The 17488-nt window shown below is 40.8% G+C and overlaps 1 protein-coding gene across 1 annotated transcript in view; it reads left to right on the top strand.

Moving 5' to 3' along the window:
• LOC311045588 (CD82 antigen-like) overlaps window positions 1-17488 on the top strand; it is a 34291-nt gene that overhangs the window by 11013 nt on the left and 5790 nt on the right. Inside the window, exons 2-7 of the mRNA XM_084057532.1 lie at window positions 829-901; window positions 2118-2190; window positions 10397-10521; window positions 11819-11893; window positions 14489-14584; window positions 17240-17416. Coding sequence (XP_083913658.1) covers window positions 839-901; window positions 2118-2190; window positions 10397-10521; window positions 11819-11893; window positions 14489-14584; window positions 17240-17416 — 609 coding nt within the window. The 5' untranslated portion in view covers window positions 829-838. The remainder of the gene's footprint in view (window positions 1-828; window positions 902-2117; window positions 2191-10396; window positions 10522-11818; window positions 11894-14488; window positions 14585-17239; window positions 17417-17488) is intronic.

Genomic DNA, 17488 nt, shown 5'->3' with positions numbered 1-17488 from the left:
GATAGATTTCAGCCACCTTGAACTTTGCCCACAATTTGCATTGATCTGTGGTGCCTGTGCTGCTTTGCTGGACGGAGCAGAGCTCCCTTGCGCAGTTCAACCAGTTTTGATTTCGTTGACTAAAACTATGACGAAAAATGTTCGTCGACTACCTGTTTTCACTGACGAAAACAAAATAAAAACTAAGCAATGATGATGACTAAGACTAAATATATTGAAAAGTTTGTCAACAAATAAAAACTACGTAGACTAAAATGTGTTAGTGAGTGACTAGTGGAGAAGAGATCCAGTAGAACTAAAAGACAAGTCATTTTATGCTTGGTTGCACTCAGGTGTTGCACTCTGAAAATAGCAGATCTACACGCTCACAAACGCGTCGCGCGTGAGCTTGTAGATCGGCTATTTTCAGCATGCACCCAAGTGTAAAATCAGCCATCAAGGCACCGCCAAAATACATTTTAGTGGACTAAATCAACTGTAGATTTAGTCGACTATAATATATTTAGTCGACTAAAACTAAATGGAATTTGATTCAAAAGACTATGACTAAAACTGAATCAAAATTGCTCTCAAAATCAACACTAAGTTCAACCCATTAGTTTTGGGGTTTAGAGCATATAGAAGAAGTGTAGAGCTGTCACGATTACTACTAAATTAAAAGAATTAACAGAAATTTCCACCGCTTCCACAGACTATTTGTCCCTGCAAAAGTACTGCAGCATCCAAGTAGCTGACACAGTTGTGTTCAAATTTCATTTCATGTTTGTAGATCTATGATCTATGATTGTAATACAGTGTTTTGATTCCTATAAAATGTTCTGTTTGCAGATCTATCATCATGGCGAAAGGCTGCATGACGGTGACAAAGTACTTCCTGTTTCTCTTCAACCTCATCTTCTTTGTGAGTACTGGGTATTCATGAATATTCATGAATGTGGTAGTGTGAGCTAACACTGCTCATTCATTAGGCACCAAATGAGTTATTTGAGCATACATTAGGCTTTCGTCCCTTTCTCTGTGTCTGTCTGTCCTCTGACTGTCTGTCTGTCCATGTCTCTCTCTCTCCATGATAATTACAGTGCACTGACTGTAGATGAAATGTTTGAGCCATACACTTTCACTACAGTGGTGGAAAAAGTACTCAAATGTTTTACTTAAGTAAAAGTATCAATACTGCAATGTAGAAGTACTGTGTTACAAGTAAAAGTACCGAATTCAAAATTTAAAAAGAGTAAAAGTACTAAAGTATAGTATACAAATGTACTTAAGGTACCAAAAGTAAAAGTACTAAAGTGTTTGAAAATAGCAGATCTACAAGCTCACAACATATCTGATATATCTGAATATCATGATATCTGTAAAGTAACTAGTAAGTAACTAAAGTTTTCAAATAATTGTAGTGGAGCAAAAGTACAATATTTGAGTAGAAGTAAAAGTATAGACAATTGGAAATACTCCAGTAAAGTAAAAGTACCTCAAAATTGTACTTAAGTACAGTACTTGAGTAAATGAACTTAGTTACTTTACACCACTGCTTTCACTACAGAGAAAATGAGTTCTGTGAACGGGGGCTAGGGTTAGGCTTAGATAACCTCTAGCATGATGAACAGACGGTGTGTGTGGGGGTGGGGGTGGGGGGTGTCATATGTGCGTGAGGGTTTTCATATGGTGAAAGCATGCACATGCATGGCTTTGTAACTGCATGGTCAGAGGACTAGGGCTGCCACTATCCATTCTTTTCGTAGCGACTATCGATTTACTTTTTCGATTAATCCAATTATGTTGGAAGTGAGTTTTTAATGATTTTCTTTTAGCAACACAAAATCATTTTTTATTGATTTTCTTTTTTTTATAATTGACTAAACCGTTTAGTCTGATTACTTATTTTATACTTTGCCATACAACGGTGTGCTGTAGTGCATTAATAGCAAAGATAGTCGTGATTTAAAAAAAAAAGTTTGGAAGAAAATAATTATAAATTCTTCCCCACAAAATTGATTATTCTATTCAAGTTGACTGTTTTAATATCAATTAAATCGATATATATAACCGTTACACCCTTACAGAGGATTAATATTGAAACTCATACATGTGTGTGTGTGTTATTGTTCTTGCAGCTGTTTGGAGCCATCATCATGGGCTTTGGACTGTGGCTGCTACTAGACAATAAGAGCTTCATCGCTATCCTACGTAAGTGTCCTCATCATCTTGAATGTGATTTATTATAATCCACTAGAAGTGATGGATGCGTGGATGGATGCTAACAACTGATTTCAATAGAAATGTTATATTTATTGGGACTTTATTTTTTTATGACTTTGCTTTAACTTGGTCATTCTCGACTCTTACGTAGATTGTTACATTTTTTATCTAAAACCACATGAATCCTAGAGTCCCAGTCCTGAGGTGGACATTCAGTGGAAATAGCTGATCTACAAGCTCGCTGTGAGCTTGTAGATCGCTACTTCCGGCAGAGACATTTGGTGTAGAGGGAACTACTAGTGGTTAATTTGTTGTTGCTTTCATTTTGGTATTTTGAAATCTAACCCTAACACTAGGTCCTTATAGTATGTGCTGTTTTCTGATTAATTTGTAAGCCATGTGGCAAGAATCCAATTGAACATGTTTTTGAGGCTGGATTTAAAGGCCACTGGGATTTTTCCACTAATCCACTTGTAGCAACACATGTAGGGCAACGAATGGACCCATGATTAACACGCTCCAGGCTGTGTGTGTTTGTGTGTCTGCCCGCATGTGTGTGAAACAAAATACATAATGTGATTTTGGTACACATGGTTTTCCTTATGCTACTGCAAAAAAAAAGTACGGTCATAGAAATAGTATTAATTTTCCTTACAGTATTTGTATGCATGTTAGACTAAATGGAAGAAAATGCACCCGGAAAAACACATTTAGCGACTCTGTGGTAACGGTGTACCAAGATGTTCCAAGTAACTGTGTCTTAATTACCATCTGGTGCATTTTGTTCCTTTCTCCAGTTTGGTTTTAATGAATGCAACGTTTTTCAATGAATTACACGCTGATGATAGAGAGTCTGTTCTGTGTTGAAGCCCATGGCAGCATTCTGTCTATACCAGAGGCTCCCAAACGTTTCCATGCCAAGGAGCCCAAATAGCCATAGCCTCTGACTATGAACCCCCCTTATTGTGAAATGGCTTTTTCGCAATGGGGGGCCCACAGCAAGCTCAGTATGCATTGCGTTGGCTTGTAGTTCTGCTATTTTTGCCATTTTTTGTTAGAATAGTTTTTAAGGAGGTTTCGAATCATTTTGACAATATTGCCCAAAATAGGATTGACAAGTTTAAAGTGGTTAAACTGGTACAATCATCTTATTAATTGAATTTAAATTAAACATTTTTATTTACTTTGTTATGATGTTTTTTTTTTCCCTTAATTTTCCTCTCCTTGGTGTGTGTACTTAATATACTGACTCCCCTTGGCGGTTGCCAGTTTGAAAACCACTGGTCTATACTGTCATTACATGACGTTGAATAGATTATTTGGCTGCAGAAAGAATAGCCTTCAGTCACGTACTTTTGGGAAGAGCATAAAACCCACATCAAATGTATAAGTTAATATACGTTAATTAAATGTAATGCTACTGATCAGTGATTTTCTTAGTCTTGATTGAATGGAAAAGTGTGTGTGTGTGTTTGTGTGGCGTATTTTCCACCGTTTCACAATGAGAACTGTTAAACACAACTGTCCAACATATTTTCTGTGCTGGTGTTGTGGTCTGGCTGTTGCTTCTGCCTCTATGAAAGATTCCAGTATTGCTTCTTCTGCCTCTGTGAAAGATTCCAGTATGTCTAACTTTAACCACTTGAACCCTAGCATCCCTATTCTGGGCATGTCATCTTAACGGGCGAACATTCCTAAAAAATAGGCAAACTTTCAGTGAAAATAGCAGATCTACAAGCTCACAACGCATCGCAATGGGACGGCCCCACCTCTGTTTTTTTCACAACATTGCAGCAACATAGGCAGGAGGTGCAAGAGGTGTTCTGCATATTATGCAAGCAAAGCAGGCTGTGGTTATGTTTCTTACGGATGTGTAAACGGTGTTAAATAAGGAGGAAATCATCTACTCTACATACTACACACTTCCTGTCTCCCTTGTCTGTTTACTTCAGTAAAGAGGGCAGTAGATATGACATATCTATAGTATATAGGCCGCAGGCATTTAAAAAAAAAAGTATTTATTTCTGGGAACCCAATCTACACTGTAAAATCCTCAGTCTATTTAACTGTCAGAGAACAGACCTGTAGGGGTCCATTTGACTCCTGGTGGAGCCCGTACCCGAGGTTGAGAAACCATGAGTTGGGTGATGATTTCAGACCAGTATGTGTGCGTGTGATTTAATGTGGAGGCACAGGGGGAATTGAGTACACGCAGAGGACGGTAGAGAGGGAGCCTGCTTGCAGATCCCTATGGTTACTGAGTGTTGCCAAAGCGATTTGGTGTAGAGGGAGAAAAGGAGGGGATTGGGTATAGAGCCTTGGGGGAGCCCCATGCGCATCTCTTGTACATCTCTAGATAAATAACCCTATAATTCTACCAGTCTACAACTTTCATTATCCATTGTGAAATCGACATTAGAATATTTAGTTCATGACCTTATCAACCTGAGGCTGTTCTCTGTATGATTGTATGCATGCAGCAAGTACAATTTTACATATGTATCGATTCACTAATTGATTAGTCGAGAGAGTCCTACGACTATTGGTTCCCTAAGAATTTCCATTTGTTCCTTATTGTACACTATACGGCAGGGGTCGGCAAGTAAGTTTGGCCTTCGGCCAATTATTTTCTACGCCATTAGTTGGCGGGCCAGAACACAAATCAATGGCTAATTTAGGAACTGGAAAATGCGACAAAAAGTATTTTATTATTATTATAATAATAACTATAATGCTTGAAAATGTGTGTGTGTGTGTGTGTGGTATAACTAGTGATAGAAATGTTTGTGTAATCAAATGTTACATTAGGCCACCGACAACCCAGCTAGAAATACGTCTGTGCAGGCACCATCCTTGAATGTGTCACTTAGTTAGAGAATATTTAGTTAATCAAAAAGTAAAAAAAAAAAAAGAACATTTTATCTGAGACAGTCATACTCCTTTTCGAACAAGAGCTCTTTCTTGGTTCAAGGTCTCTATTTAGAACGGACAGAAACAATGAATTATTGTTTAAGGCATGTGAAACCCAGTTTTTGTTTGTTTTTTTAAGTTCTCCAACCAAAAGTCTAATGTGTAAAGTTGACAGTGAAAACAACATTCAAAGAAGAATGGAGAGAGAACTATGCGTTCATCCTACTTGGTTTTGACAACGCAAAGCAATTGCTGTCCATATCCTACCTATGTGAGTCTGTCAGTCAGATATTGCAAATTATTTACAAATTAATTTGCCATATTACTTCTGGTGGGCCAGTTCTTGCCCACGGGCCACCTGTTGTCTACTACTGGTATACGGTTTGCCTCTTGTCTTGTGTGTTGGTTGGTTCATGAAAAAAAAAAGTACAAAAAAAAGAGAAGATGGGTTAAAAATAGACCTTTTATTGATCCAGAGGGAAATTCAGTTGTCATAGCAGCACTGCAGTAAAGATGAAACAAAGATACAAGCAAGGGTAGAGAACAAGTGATGCGAAAATTTAGGGGACCAACTATAGACCACGGGGGACCCTGGTCAATTAAATATTTAGGGTTGAATTAGTCATTAAGAGATGAACGGAGAGGGTGGAGCAGTGTCAGCTTGAGAGAGAGCGAGAGAAACGTAAATATAGAGACAGTGCGCAAGTGTAATGGAGAGAGAGCGAAAGAGGGTGTCAGTGGGAGGAGAGAGTGTCAATGAGTATGACTCTCCAGAGAGAGAGAGAGAGTGAGAGAGAGTGTGTGTGTGTGTGTGTGTGCGCTCTCTCAGGGAGCGTTAGTGAGGACATTGTCTCCTCGTCTGTGGCCGATCTGCAGGTGTCCTCTCCTCAGACACTGGGCTCATTCTGCCCTGTCCCCGCATCAGCATGCATCACACTGTCACACATCAGCCCAGTACACCCAGTGCCTTACTCACCCCACACACACACACACACACACACACACACACACACACACACACACACACACACACACACACACACACACACACACACACACACACACACACACACACACACACACACACACACACACACACACACACACACACACAGACTGCCTTGCACTACATCACTGATACAGCCAAGAAAAGGAGGAGACAGAAGAGACAGCATAGAGTTTGTGTCTGGGGAGCTCTTTTATTTATTTATTTTCTTGGGTTGGGTGTTAAGTCATACAGGGACAGTGGAGCGCTTGGCTTTGTGTCCAGACATAAGATGTATTGATTGAGCGGTGGTGCTGAATGGCAGGTCCCATAAGATGATGATTACAGTTGGTGCCGAGTAGGGCCGTCACGATCATGACATTTTACTTGATGATTAATTGTCATACAAATAATGGATCCCCCTGTGTCTCGGAGTAATTTCTTCTATTGAAAATACCATAGGATCATCTTGGATCACTTCATATAAGAACTGTGTTCCAAAAATGAATAAATCAGCCACGGTTATATGGATATGACTCATCAATTGATGCTGAAAAAGTACTAATTTATCCAAAGAAAATAAATACATTTTCAAATATCAAATGTTAACTCAATATCATAAATAAATGTCGTCTTTCAACGTGGAAACAATTTTGACGATTATGCAAAAAATGATTGCGATTATCACAAATAATTGCGATCAGGCGATGATGTAATACTTGTGCCAGGGCCTGCTGAATGGCAGGTCCTATAAGAAGATGATGATGATGATGATCACAGTGGTGCTGAGGTTGAGTCAATGAGCTGGTGTGTGTGAGTGAGTGAGTGATGATGAAATCAGTGCTACTGGTGGTGATGTGTCCAGCCCTGTTTGTTCAAGGCCTGTTGCAGTCACAGTCATGTGATGTTTGTAGAGAATTTGTGTGCATGTGTGTGCGTGTGTGTGGGAGGGCTGTGCATGTGCTGGGGTGAATGTTGCAAGTTCACTGGTCTCCTTTGTGTCATAATTCAACCACAGACGTTCTGGCACGGTCATATCGCCACTGACGGGCAGAAACCTTGTATCTCCATATTTCATCTTTTTTGATGTTTTTTTTTTCCTTCATAAGTTGATGCCCTATTAACAGTAGCTTGTGCCTAAATAATAACTACATTGAATCCATTGGAACACCGGTTCTTTTTTCCCATTTCCCGAAAATGAATACACATACAAGGTTTCCACCCGACAGCAACGATGTGATGGAATTGGAGTCAATGCCAAGTGTTGAAAGGAGGTTACCCCTCCTGCACACACACACACACACACACACACACACACACACACACACACACACACACACACACACACACACGCTTGTATTGCTGTAGTTGTGAGGACATCAGCATTTTAGGACACAGATTTTATGAATGCCATTTTTATAATTTCTTGTAATTGTTATCTCAAAACCTAAAGCCGAAAATAGCAGATCAACAAGCTCACCACGCAATAGATCAGCTATCAGCTATTTCCAGTGCAAAACACAGCCACACAACCAAAGTATAAATCAACTCCAACCCCCTAACCCCTAAACCTAACCTCTAAATGTCTAATCCTAACCCCAACTGAATCTTTTCTTAATTATAAGTCTAACCCCAAAATGTTTTTGAAACCATAATCAACCATTTCCCTTGTAAGGACCAAGGAAACTGTCCTCACAATGTCTGTTTCTCGAATTCTACTATACTTGTGGGGACTTTTGGCCCTATCAAGTATAGTAATACGTACACACACACACACACACACACACACACACACACACACACACACACACACACACACACACACACACACACACACACACACACACACACACACACACACACACACACACACACACACACACACACACACACACACCCAACCCCCTCATTGGCCCCCCTTCCTGGCTTTGCCACATTTTCCATCATAAACTCCATACTTCCCCTTTTGTTTTAGGTTGGAGCTGTTAGCAGCAGCCTCTGGTTCAGCGATCAGGGGAGTCCACATTTCCTCAAGGCTGCTCTGCTGGCAGAGCCTGAGGCCCTGGGGATGGGAGGGTGGGGGGGTGTGTGGGGGGGGGGGGGGGGGGGGGGGGTGTATATATTGTACTTTATAGCCTTTCAGATCATGCCACATTTACAAGCATCAACACGGTGACATGGTTGATTCAGTCAGCTTCAACCTCAGGTGTTTATGCCAGTGGTTCTCAAACTTTTTCCATGTCAAGTACACCCAAGGTAATATATGTTATTGGCCACGGATCCCCACCATCTGAAAATATTTGGACAAAAATATTTCATATGTTTTTTGTTGTTGTTGAAAATAGCAGATCTACGACATCACAATGCATCGTGATATGACGCGTTGTGAGATTGTAGATCTGCTTTTTTCAAAAAGCCGATGTGTTTATATATGGTTTAAAGTGGTTAAACTGATTTTGATGGTATGTTAACTCATTTTGCTGGGGACCCATTGGAACCCCCTCCAAGGACCCCTGTGGGTCCCTGGACCCCACTTTGAGAACAACTGGTTTAAGCACAACTCCCATATTTTGCCCCCTTCCCCCCCCGTAGGTTTGTTGCAAAATAAATTGTGAAACTTTTATTTGTTTTCATTTTATAGTGTTTTCCATTTCCAAACTCTGGGAGGCAGCAAGAACTGGGGAGGGAGAAAACAAGTGGGGTGTTTGGTTTTGACGTTTGAGTCAGGGTCACACATTGACAACTGAAAAAATACAAATGTATCTTCCCATTTAGTCTGTTTTTGTTTTTGAAAAGCATAGCCTGTGAATGCATTTTCTTTTTTTAAATTAAGGTTCTGGTAACAGATATAGGCCATGCTCTATGCTTCCTTTTACAAATGCGTACAGAAACACTTTTCAGTAGCTTTTATCCACGTTGATGAGACACAAAATCAGCAGAATGAGAGGAGGAGTGAACTGAAGGAGAGCCAACCGAAACCTGAATACGCAACGCGTTGTCAGCGCAATAACCCCCCCGTATCGCTGATAACGTGTTTCTGATCGTCAGTACCCAGCACAGGCCCACAGACACACACATTTTACTTTATATAAAAGATAAATATACGTATGTAGTGCTATGATATCTGTGTGGAACTGCTTTAACATTAGATTTTTTTCAATTAATCTAAACTTATATAGTTTTGCCTCTTCGTATGCTGCACTTCCTAGTCCATTGCAAAGCTAGCCACAAGCCACTGTATTTTACTGAAATTACTTGTAATTTAGAAGAGCTTGTTTTTTTTGCAGAGTTTAGATTATGCCTCCCAAAATCTTGTTCTAGTATTTATAGTCTTTTCTTTGTGTGGTGGGTTCTGGATAGCGTCTCCAGACTTCTGGAAGCGTACTAAGTTACATCCCTCTCTGCTTTTATTTTTTCCCCTTTCTTTCTGGAGAGCCCAGGGATGTTTGGCAGAGAGACACACTCCTCACATGCCAACACAAATACTTCTCTCCCTCCCCACTTTATCTCCGCACACAGTTTGGAACTTAGTCCTGAATAAGTAAGATATCTCATCAGTGACTGTAGCCAGCTCCAGGCTTTGGCTCTAGTGAACATAAAGTCGAGGTTTTCCAGGCTCCAGGCTCATGTCAGGTGATATGGCAGTGGGATCCAGAAGATTTTAAAGCATTCAATTGTTTGCAGATGAACAAAGCAATGGTTCTCAAACTTTTTTTTTATTTCAAAGACCCCCATAACTCTTGAGAGAGTACAAATGGAATTACGGGTCTATTTGGTTCCATTTGTACACTCAAGAGTTACAAACCTGTAAAGGCCCATTTGGAACCCCCCCCTTGAGGGTCCCTGGACCCCACTTTGAGAACCACTGGAACAGAGTGTTGGTGGCTTGCACAAAACAGATCTACAGTAAAGAGATGAACTTCTCTAAATGTGTATACAAGTGGCTTTGGTAAAGACTGAATTCTGATTGGTCATTCAAGGCATTCTGTGTTTTTCTTACATTTATGTTGCTATGTAAAGCAAAAAAGAAAAATCTTTCAAATGTTCCATGTCATCATTCATAAGTAGCCAGGTAATGGGTGTCTCACATTGTTCGCGCGTGACCCCATAGAGGTTTATCTGCTCACCGTACATTATGATTATGCCATACATATTACATACTTGTTGCACAGCTAAGAGAGCTAAATATAAGACTTTTACCCCAGATGCACATTTACTGCGTATTTAACCTATATCAGAGTAATGTAATCCTTTTACTGTGTATTGAACCTAACTGTATATCACCTGTGTTTTCTGCAGAGGATTCCTCCATGGCTCTGAAGGTGGCCTCCTACATCCTGATAGGAGTGGGAGGGTTCTCCATGCTCATGGGCTTCTTGGGCTGTCTGGGGGCCATTTATGAGGTCCGCTGTCTGCTGGGCGTGGTGAGTTTATTTGATGTACAGTATGGGTGCGTTCGGAAATGAAGCACTGAGCACACTGGCCCATACAAACTAATAGGCGAGTGCACTCCCTAAGTCTTTATGTTTATGTGTATGTAGCTGATTATAGGTAAATGGTAGGATGATGTTTATCGGCATCCAGCAAAAATGACAAGAAGGAAGTTGGAATACTTTGCTGTAAGACTTTGTGAGAAATAGTTTAAATTATTTTAATAACCTACAGCCACCTTTTGGCAAATAGCATATTTTATTAATTAATTCATTCTTGTATTGCTATGCCCAGTATTTACCATGTACTGAATGATTTACAGTACTTCTTAGATGATAGTCTTCACACTAAGGAGTCACATTATGCAAAGGAATTACTCATGGAATCATGTCATGGTGTTCTTGAGCAAGGCATTGAACCCCTAACTGCTCCTGAGTCCTGACGAGCTACTCGACACCTTGCGTCGCTTCCTCCACCGCCGATGTGTGAGCATGTTTGTGTGAATGGCTGAATGTAATCATTATGCAAAATCATTATAAAGGGCTTTGGGAAAAGGCACGATAAAAATACAGAACGGTGCAGATACATGTAAAATTTCAACCAATGAAATTGTTCAAAGTGAATTATTAGTTCATGTGGGACAGTATCGTGACTCAGTGAATCACTATAGTTCAAGTGGGACAGTATTGTGACTCAGTGAATCATTATAGTTCATGTGGGACTGTATTGTGACTTAGTGCATCACTATTCCATCTCGATCATTTCATCCCATCATATCTCATAGGTCTTTATTGTCTCACTATTGTGAGTCAAAAGTGACTCATCGAGGACACCTCAACATTTATTTATTTATTTTACCTTTATTTACCCAGGGTAGGTATGCTGTGCATGAGTGCTCTTTTTCAGCAACGCCCTACACACACACACACACACACACACACACACACACACACACACACACACACACACACACACACACACACACACACACACACACACACACACACACACACACACACACACACACACACACTAAAACCTGTGAGCTGACCAGCACAACCACAGTCTAATACTGTTGGCCACTGAGCAGTTGGGGGTTCAGTGCCTTGCTCAAGAGCATTTCAACGTTGTTTAGGGAGGAGTGAGTGGTGGCCATTCACTTTCCCATCCAGATAAAAAATAAATGGTCCCAGTTGGAAGTCAAAGATTAAACCTGGGACGTTCTGATTCCCAGGAAACCTACCGCTCAAAAGTTTGATCTTATCTTATTTGTCTATCCTTCTTCTTCAGTACTTCGCCTGTCTCCTGCTCATCCTCATCGGTCAGGTGACGGCCGGTGCTCTCGTCTACTTCCAGAAAGACACGGTGAGTGGATTAACTTTGCTACACCAACAATTTTTTTATGTTCTTAATTTTGTTTTCTCACTTGGACATAATGGTACCGAAAGAGATTCTCCGTATGTTCTCACTTAGTGTCCACCAAGATGTTTTTTTTCTTCTCCTGAGCGCAGCGTATGTTTTTAATTGTTTACAATTGAAGCGCTGTGTTTTTGGAAAATGCCAGCAGCGTGACAAGGTGCTGAACGTCTATTTTGTTTTTTATTGGAATCGTTTTTAGCAGAGCGCCTTGCGTTTTCAGCTGGAATAAAACGCTTTGGTGGACACACGGCCATAGACGTTACCTTAGTGAAGACATAAATCAAGAATGTGTGCACAGAAGAGTAGAGACCAATGCATGCTCCTTCCGACGTCCGAACTTGGGGGAGGTGATATTATACAAGGTGACGTCATTCCGAACTTCTGATGGGTCGTCTCAGAACTTTTTCTCAGAACTCATGCACCCCCAGATGTCCTTACTCTCCAAACTTTAGTTCGAAAAACCTGTCGGAACGGGAATTATTTTTCCGACTTCGGAAGGAGCCTTTAGTAATACGGACCTGAGTTGGCTCTGTACTAGGACCGCTTTATTTTTTTCACCAAGAATAGCCGATCTACAAGCTGCGTTGTCAGCTTGTAGATCTGCTATTTATGGCTAATGTTCCCGCCCAGAATATGGATAAACATTGTAACACACCTTACTGAAACTGCTTCAGATTACCTCACTCGCAGGAATCAAGTTTAAAGTGGCAGAGAGCTTGGGGCACACCTTTCTGAATGTCGTGTGGGTGTGAATGGTGAGACTCTGCCACTTTAAACTTCCTGTGAAAATGTGAGTAGACCAGTTTTTCTTGGTTCTTTCCACAATGGAGGCACTATGCCTGTTGTTTGTCAACAATAAATTGAAAATGAAACCATGGTTTTGGTACTGTAGCTCCACCTGGTGAGCACAACATTGAATCCATTTTAACAGCCTTAGAGGCCCATAACAACGGGTCAAAAGTGATCGTGTCAGTTCACATGTGTACGTATGCACATACGTACGTACGTACACATGCACAGGACTGTGAATTGGTGTGGATGCAATCAGGGAAAACCTCATAACTGGAGAAAAAGAACAGATGAACTCGCAGGCTGACACGCATGTGTACACACACACACACACAGCATTTTTACAATTTTGAACCCTGACCCTAAGGTGTCATGCACCGAAAACGGATGATCTGCTTTTTTTTGGTGCGTGACACCGCTGCGCAACTAAATATAAATTAGGCATAACTCCAATCCTAACCCCTAAACTAAACCTCTAAATGTCTAACTCCCAACCTGAATCTTTTTTTCTAATTGTAACTAACTCCCCAAATCATTTAAAATCATAAAACAACTATTTATCTCGTGAGGACAGGAAAAATTGTCCTCACAATGTCTGTTTCTCAAATTCTACTATACTTTAGGGGACATTTGGACACACACACACACACACACACACACACACACACACACACACACACACACACACACACACACACACACACACACACACACACACACACAGACACAGACGGACACACACACACTTGATGGGATGTGTTCAAGTAGTCAGGATCCCAAGCTTAAAGAGCAAGATGAATCTTTCAGACTCCTGGCTGAGATAAAACAGGAGGCTGAGCCCAGATGTTGTGAGTGATCTACAGTTGGTACGTGTCTCCCCACGGACACAAAGCATCTGTGGAGGATGTCGTTGCTGTCGGATAGAAAGTCCAAATCCGTTTTTTTTAACTCTTTAAAATAGTGAAAGTAGCTGATCTACAAGCTCAACATCTGCCATGTTCACTACTTTTGTGTGACACTCTTGTATGGTGAAGTAGGATATTCATTTACGGAAAGAAAACATAAAAACTTGAGATACGATTCTGCCCGACAGCAATGATATGTAGCAGCAAAAAAAAAGAAAAAAAGATATGTAGCAGCAATTCCCAACGTGCAGATATTGCAAGTGTGCCCCCAAATCATTGGCAAAACACTAAGACTTTATTGATAACAATAACATTAATATATTAAAGAAAAATGTGGTCTGTGGCCTACTGGCAGTCTGCATAAGGCATTTGGCGCTGATCTGTTCAAGCAGTTTGCTAGACGGTTTGTTGGCTCCGGACACACAGACAAGACGGACACGCAGAGTCGCAGACCCTCTTCTAGACAGCTTTCCTCTAAAGAGCGGAGCCCCACCTAATACGTACGATAACCCAAACTTACTCTGATGTCAGTAAATATCACAATAACTGTTTTGGTGTGGAAAATCCCATGTTCAGTTGTCACACACTAAGCTGCATTGCAAACAGGAAGCTGAAGCAAACTCCTTGTTTGATATGGATTAAGAACAGGATTATCTGAAAGTTTCTCAGGCGTTTTTGTTGACATGTCGTTCCAATTTGATAAGGCACAGAGTGATCTCCATTTCCCCTCTTCTATTGAGGGAACACATTGGCAACTTTTATAGAGAGAATACAATTGGCAACTCTTGCCTCACGTATTTGCCCTGGTTTATGTGCACTTGCATCACATGCACCCTCTGTGTTCCAGATAAATGATGAGATGTCCAAGGTCGTACGCCAGGTCCTGGACAACTATGGCAAGAACACAACTACTGAACAGGCCTGGGACTTCATCCAGCGCAAGGTGAGACCCAGGACTCCATGCTCTAACTCCTAAACCCTCCCATAAAACAATCCTATGGACTCAACATTGGGTTGAAAAAGGGGTAAAATTAATTAACCAAAACAATGAATAAATAAAAATGAAAAGCTCAAAACGCGATGTGATGTGTTGTGAGCATATAATATATACAATATACTTTATTTAAAAAAGAATTATAGCTTGTAACATATATGATGTAATATATATAATTTTCTTTGCTTTATTTATTTATTTCCAATTGCCTCTCCTTTCCAAATGCCCCATGGCTCCCCCTGGTGGGCCCCCACTGAAAGGTCTAAAGATCAAATGACTATTAGATGGAATTAGATTTTGGACAAAAGTGAAATGTTATGTTATGGGTTGCATATTTTGACCAGCTTATTGAAAGTCTCTTGCAAAAACACACGCTCAGCCAACCAACCAAGAAACGGTTCTGAAACACTGCGACTGAGCTCAAAATAAGCATCGGTAACCTGATGATTTGAACTTGACGCGCATCCAGGGCTGTGCGTCGGGGATTTAATTGCCAGCGGAAATCACCTGAACATCTGAAGCATTGTTCATCGCTGGATTATAAATGATGTTCTGTGACTAGACACTAGAGTGTCACAGGCTCGATTTCTGTTCTAGAAACTGTCCTTCAGCAGAACAAGGTAACTTGACCTACAGGAGCGTGGCTCCATGTTTTCATTCATTCATTCAACCTTTATTTAAGATTCTCGCATAAATCGGTCTCAGAAACATTGGGGGTGTACTGTATTTGTCACTGTATATTTGCACGTAATGTGAAATTTGTCCACCCTAACTTATTAGGAGCAGTGGGCGCTATTAACACAGCACCCAGGGAGCAGTAAGGGGTTAAAGTGACTTGCTCAAAACCTTCCTAGACTGTATGGCATACCTCAAGATAAGCCATGAGTCATAAACTGTTGTGTAATATTCAATGGTTGGAATGACAAAGTGAAGTGTGTTGCAGTCCATTGCGATTTGTTTACACGTGTTGTACCAACCACCTCTGGGTTTTTTTGGTTCTTTTCTTTTCCATCCTGGCTCCAAGCCAGTGTTTCCCAAACATGGGCTCGCAAACCATTTTGGGTCACGGACCCGTTTTTCTGCACCCTGAGAAAATATACCATTGGTTTTACATTTGCTACAGTTTTTTTTTTCTTTTTTTCACGAAACATTTTCAAAAACAAAAGTGGTTAATCCATAAAGTATTTTTGTTTGGGTCAAAATGTCCCTTTTGGGTCACAGGCTGAAAAGTCTTAAAAAGTCAAAATCCCCTTCTCCTACGAAACCAAAGTCATCCTCCTCTGACTGCATCGTTTTGTCGGCGCTGCCGGTTCACTCAGTTTAGTTGCCATGCCATGGAGACGCTGTTGCATGAATCGAATGCAGAATGCCGCTTTTTACACTTTGTGACGACACATGAATTGGCTTTGTGACATCAAATGCATAATGTGGGGGTAGAGCTCGATATGTTTCCCAGATGGGTATGATCTGCTGTCCTGAAAATGGAGATATACAGTATTATACACTTAGATTATCCCATTCACTCCGGGAACGCATCTGTGTCATTTTAGATTTGAGCTATAACCATTATTTTATACTTTGGCTATTCAAAAATAGCAGATCTACAAGCTCATAGCACGGCACCATGTGTAAATCTTTGAATACATAATTGTTTTTAAACTACATTTTTAACTAAAATCTTTGCTTCCGGAGGTCCCTGGAACAAAAATATTTTACAAATGTTTAAAAAATATATATTCAAAGATTTGCACACATTTTCACGATTTTAGCGATTTTTAACGATATAAGCTATGTATGAGCTTGTATATCTGCTATTTTTGAATAGCCAAAGACATCTAAAATGACAGAGATGCGTTCCCGGATTGAATTGGTTATATAGCACACGCCCGCTGGTGTTCATTGGATCGTCAACACAGCTAGCCGCCATATTGTATGTGTATTGAAACATAAGGCTTCTCCACGATGAAAATCATCGTAACTCCTTGAATTCTCAGCAATTTGTTTGTTACAAATGTTAGACATGTAGTTATGATATAGGATACTTGGTTGAATTAAGAACTGTGGGATTTTATACCAACATATATCTTGCATAACATAATTTTCTTGTCCCCAGTACTTACTGTACATACAGCATATTTGGTTGTGGCCAGATGCCCCTGCCAATACGTCTGTGATGTTGACGTACAATCCAGTGGCCAAGGCGGCATCTACCTCAGTATATTATGTCTATGCTGAAAATGACAGACACCTCCAACCAAGGTTGTTTACCATCCAGTCCTGTCTGTCATAAGAGGGGGAAAAACAAAGTTGGCTACTTTTAAAGTGAGAAGCCAAATAATCATTCCTCCAGGCATTCAAGGTCACCACATTAACCAAATCCATAATATTTGACAATGAATTTTCATTCCTGTCTGGACACACAGAAGATTACCCCCTTTTGAAAAACGATCTCCCCCCTGGCCCCATTTTCACATCACACAAGCCATTGTATTTTCTCTGTCTGTGATCTCTCGTCTCCCCGACACGTCTCCGTTTGAATAAACCACACAGATTATTTAATCAGCGGTGTGTCCTGTGTGTGTGTGTGCGTGCGTTTGGCTACAGATGGAGTGCTGTGGTTGGACCGGTCGTATGGACTGGGATCGCAACGGAGTGATCGTCAACAGCTCCCAGCTGCTGTTCCCCTGCTCCTGCCAGAACGTTTCTGTCGCCACGGGCAACTTCTCCGACAGTGGATTCTGCGAGGCCCAGGCGGCGGATGACTGGCCTGTTTACGATGTGGTACGGAAACCTTTTCCTCATGCCCGTCCGTCCGCCTGCACCTGGACAGTGCTGCTGCTGTTCGGCTATTTG

Source organism: Gymnoscopelus microlampas (assembly GCF_963454915.1).
Source record: "Gymnoscopelus microlampas genome assembly, chromosome: 1".
Taxonomy (NCBI): Eukaryota; Metazoa; Chordata; class Actinopteri; order Myctophiformes; family Myctophidae; genus Gymnoscopelus; species Gymnoscopelus microlampas.
The sequence above is the reverse complement of the archived record's forward strand: the minus strand, read 5'-3'. Positions and strand labels throughout refer to the sequence as shown.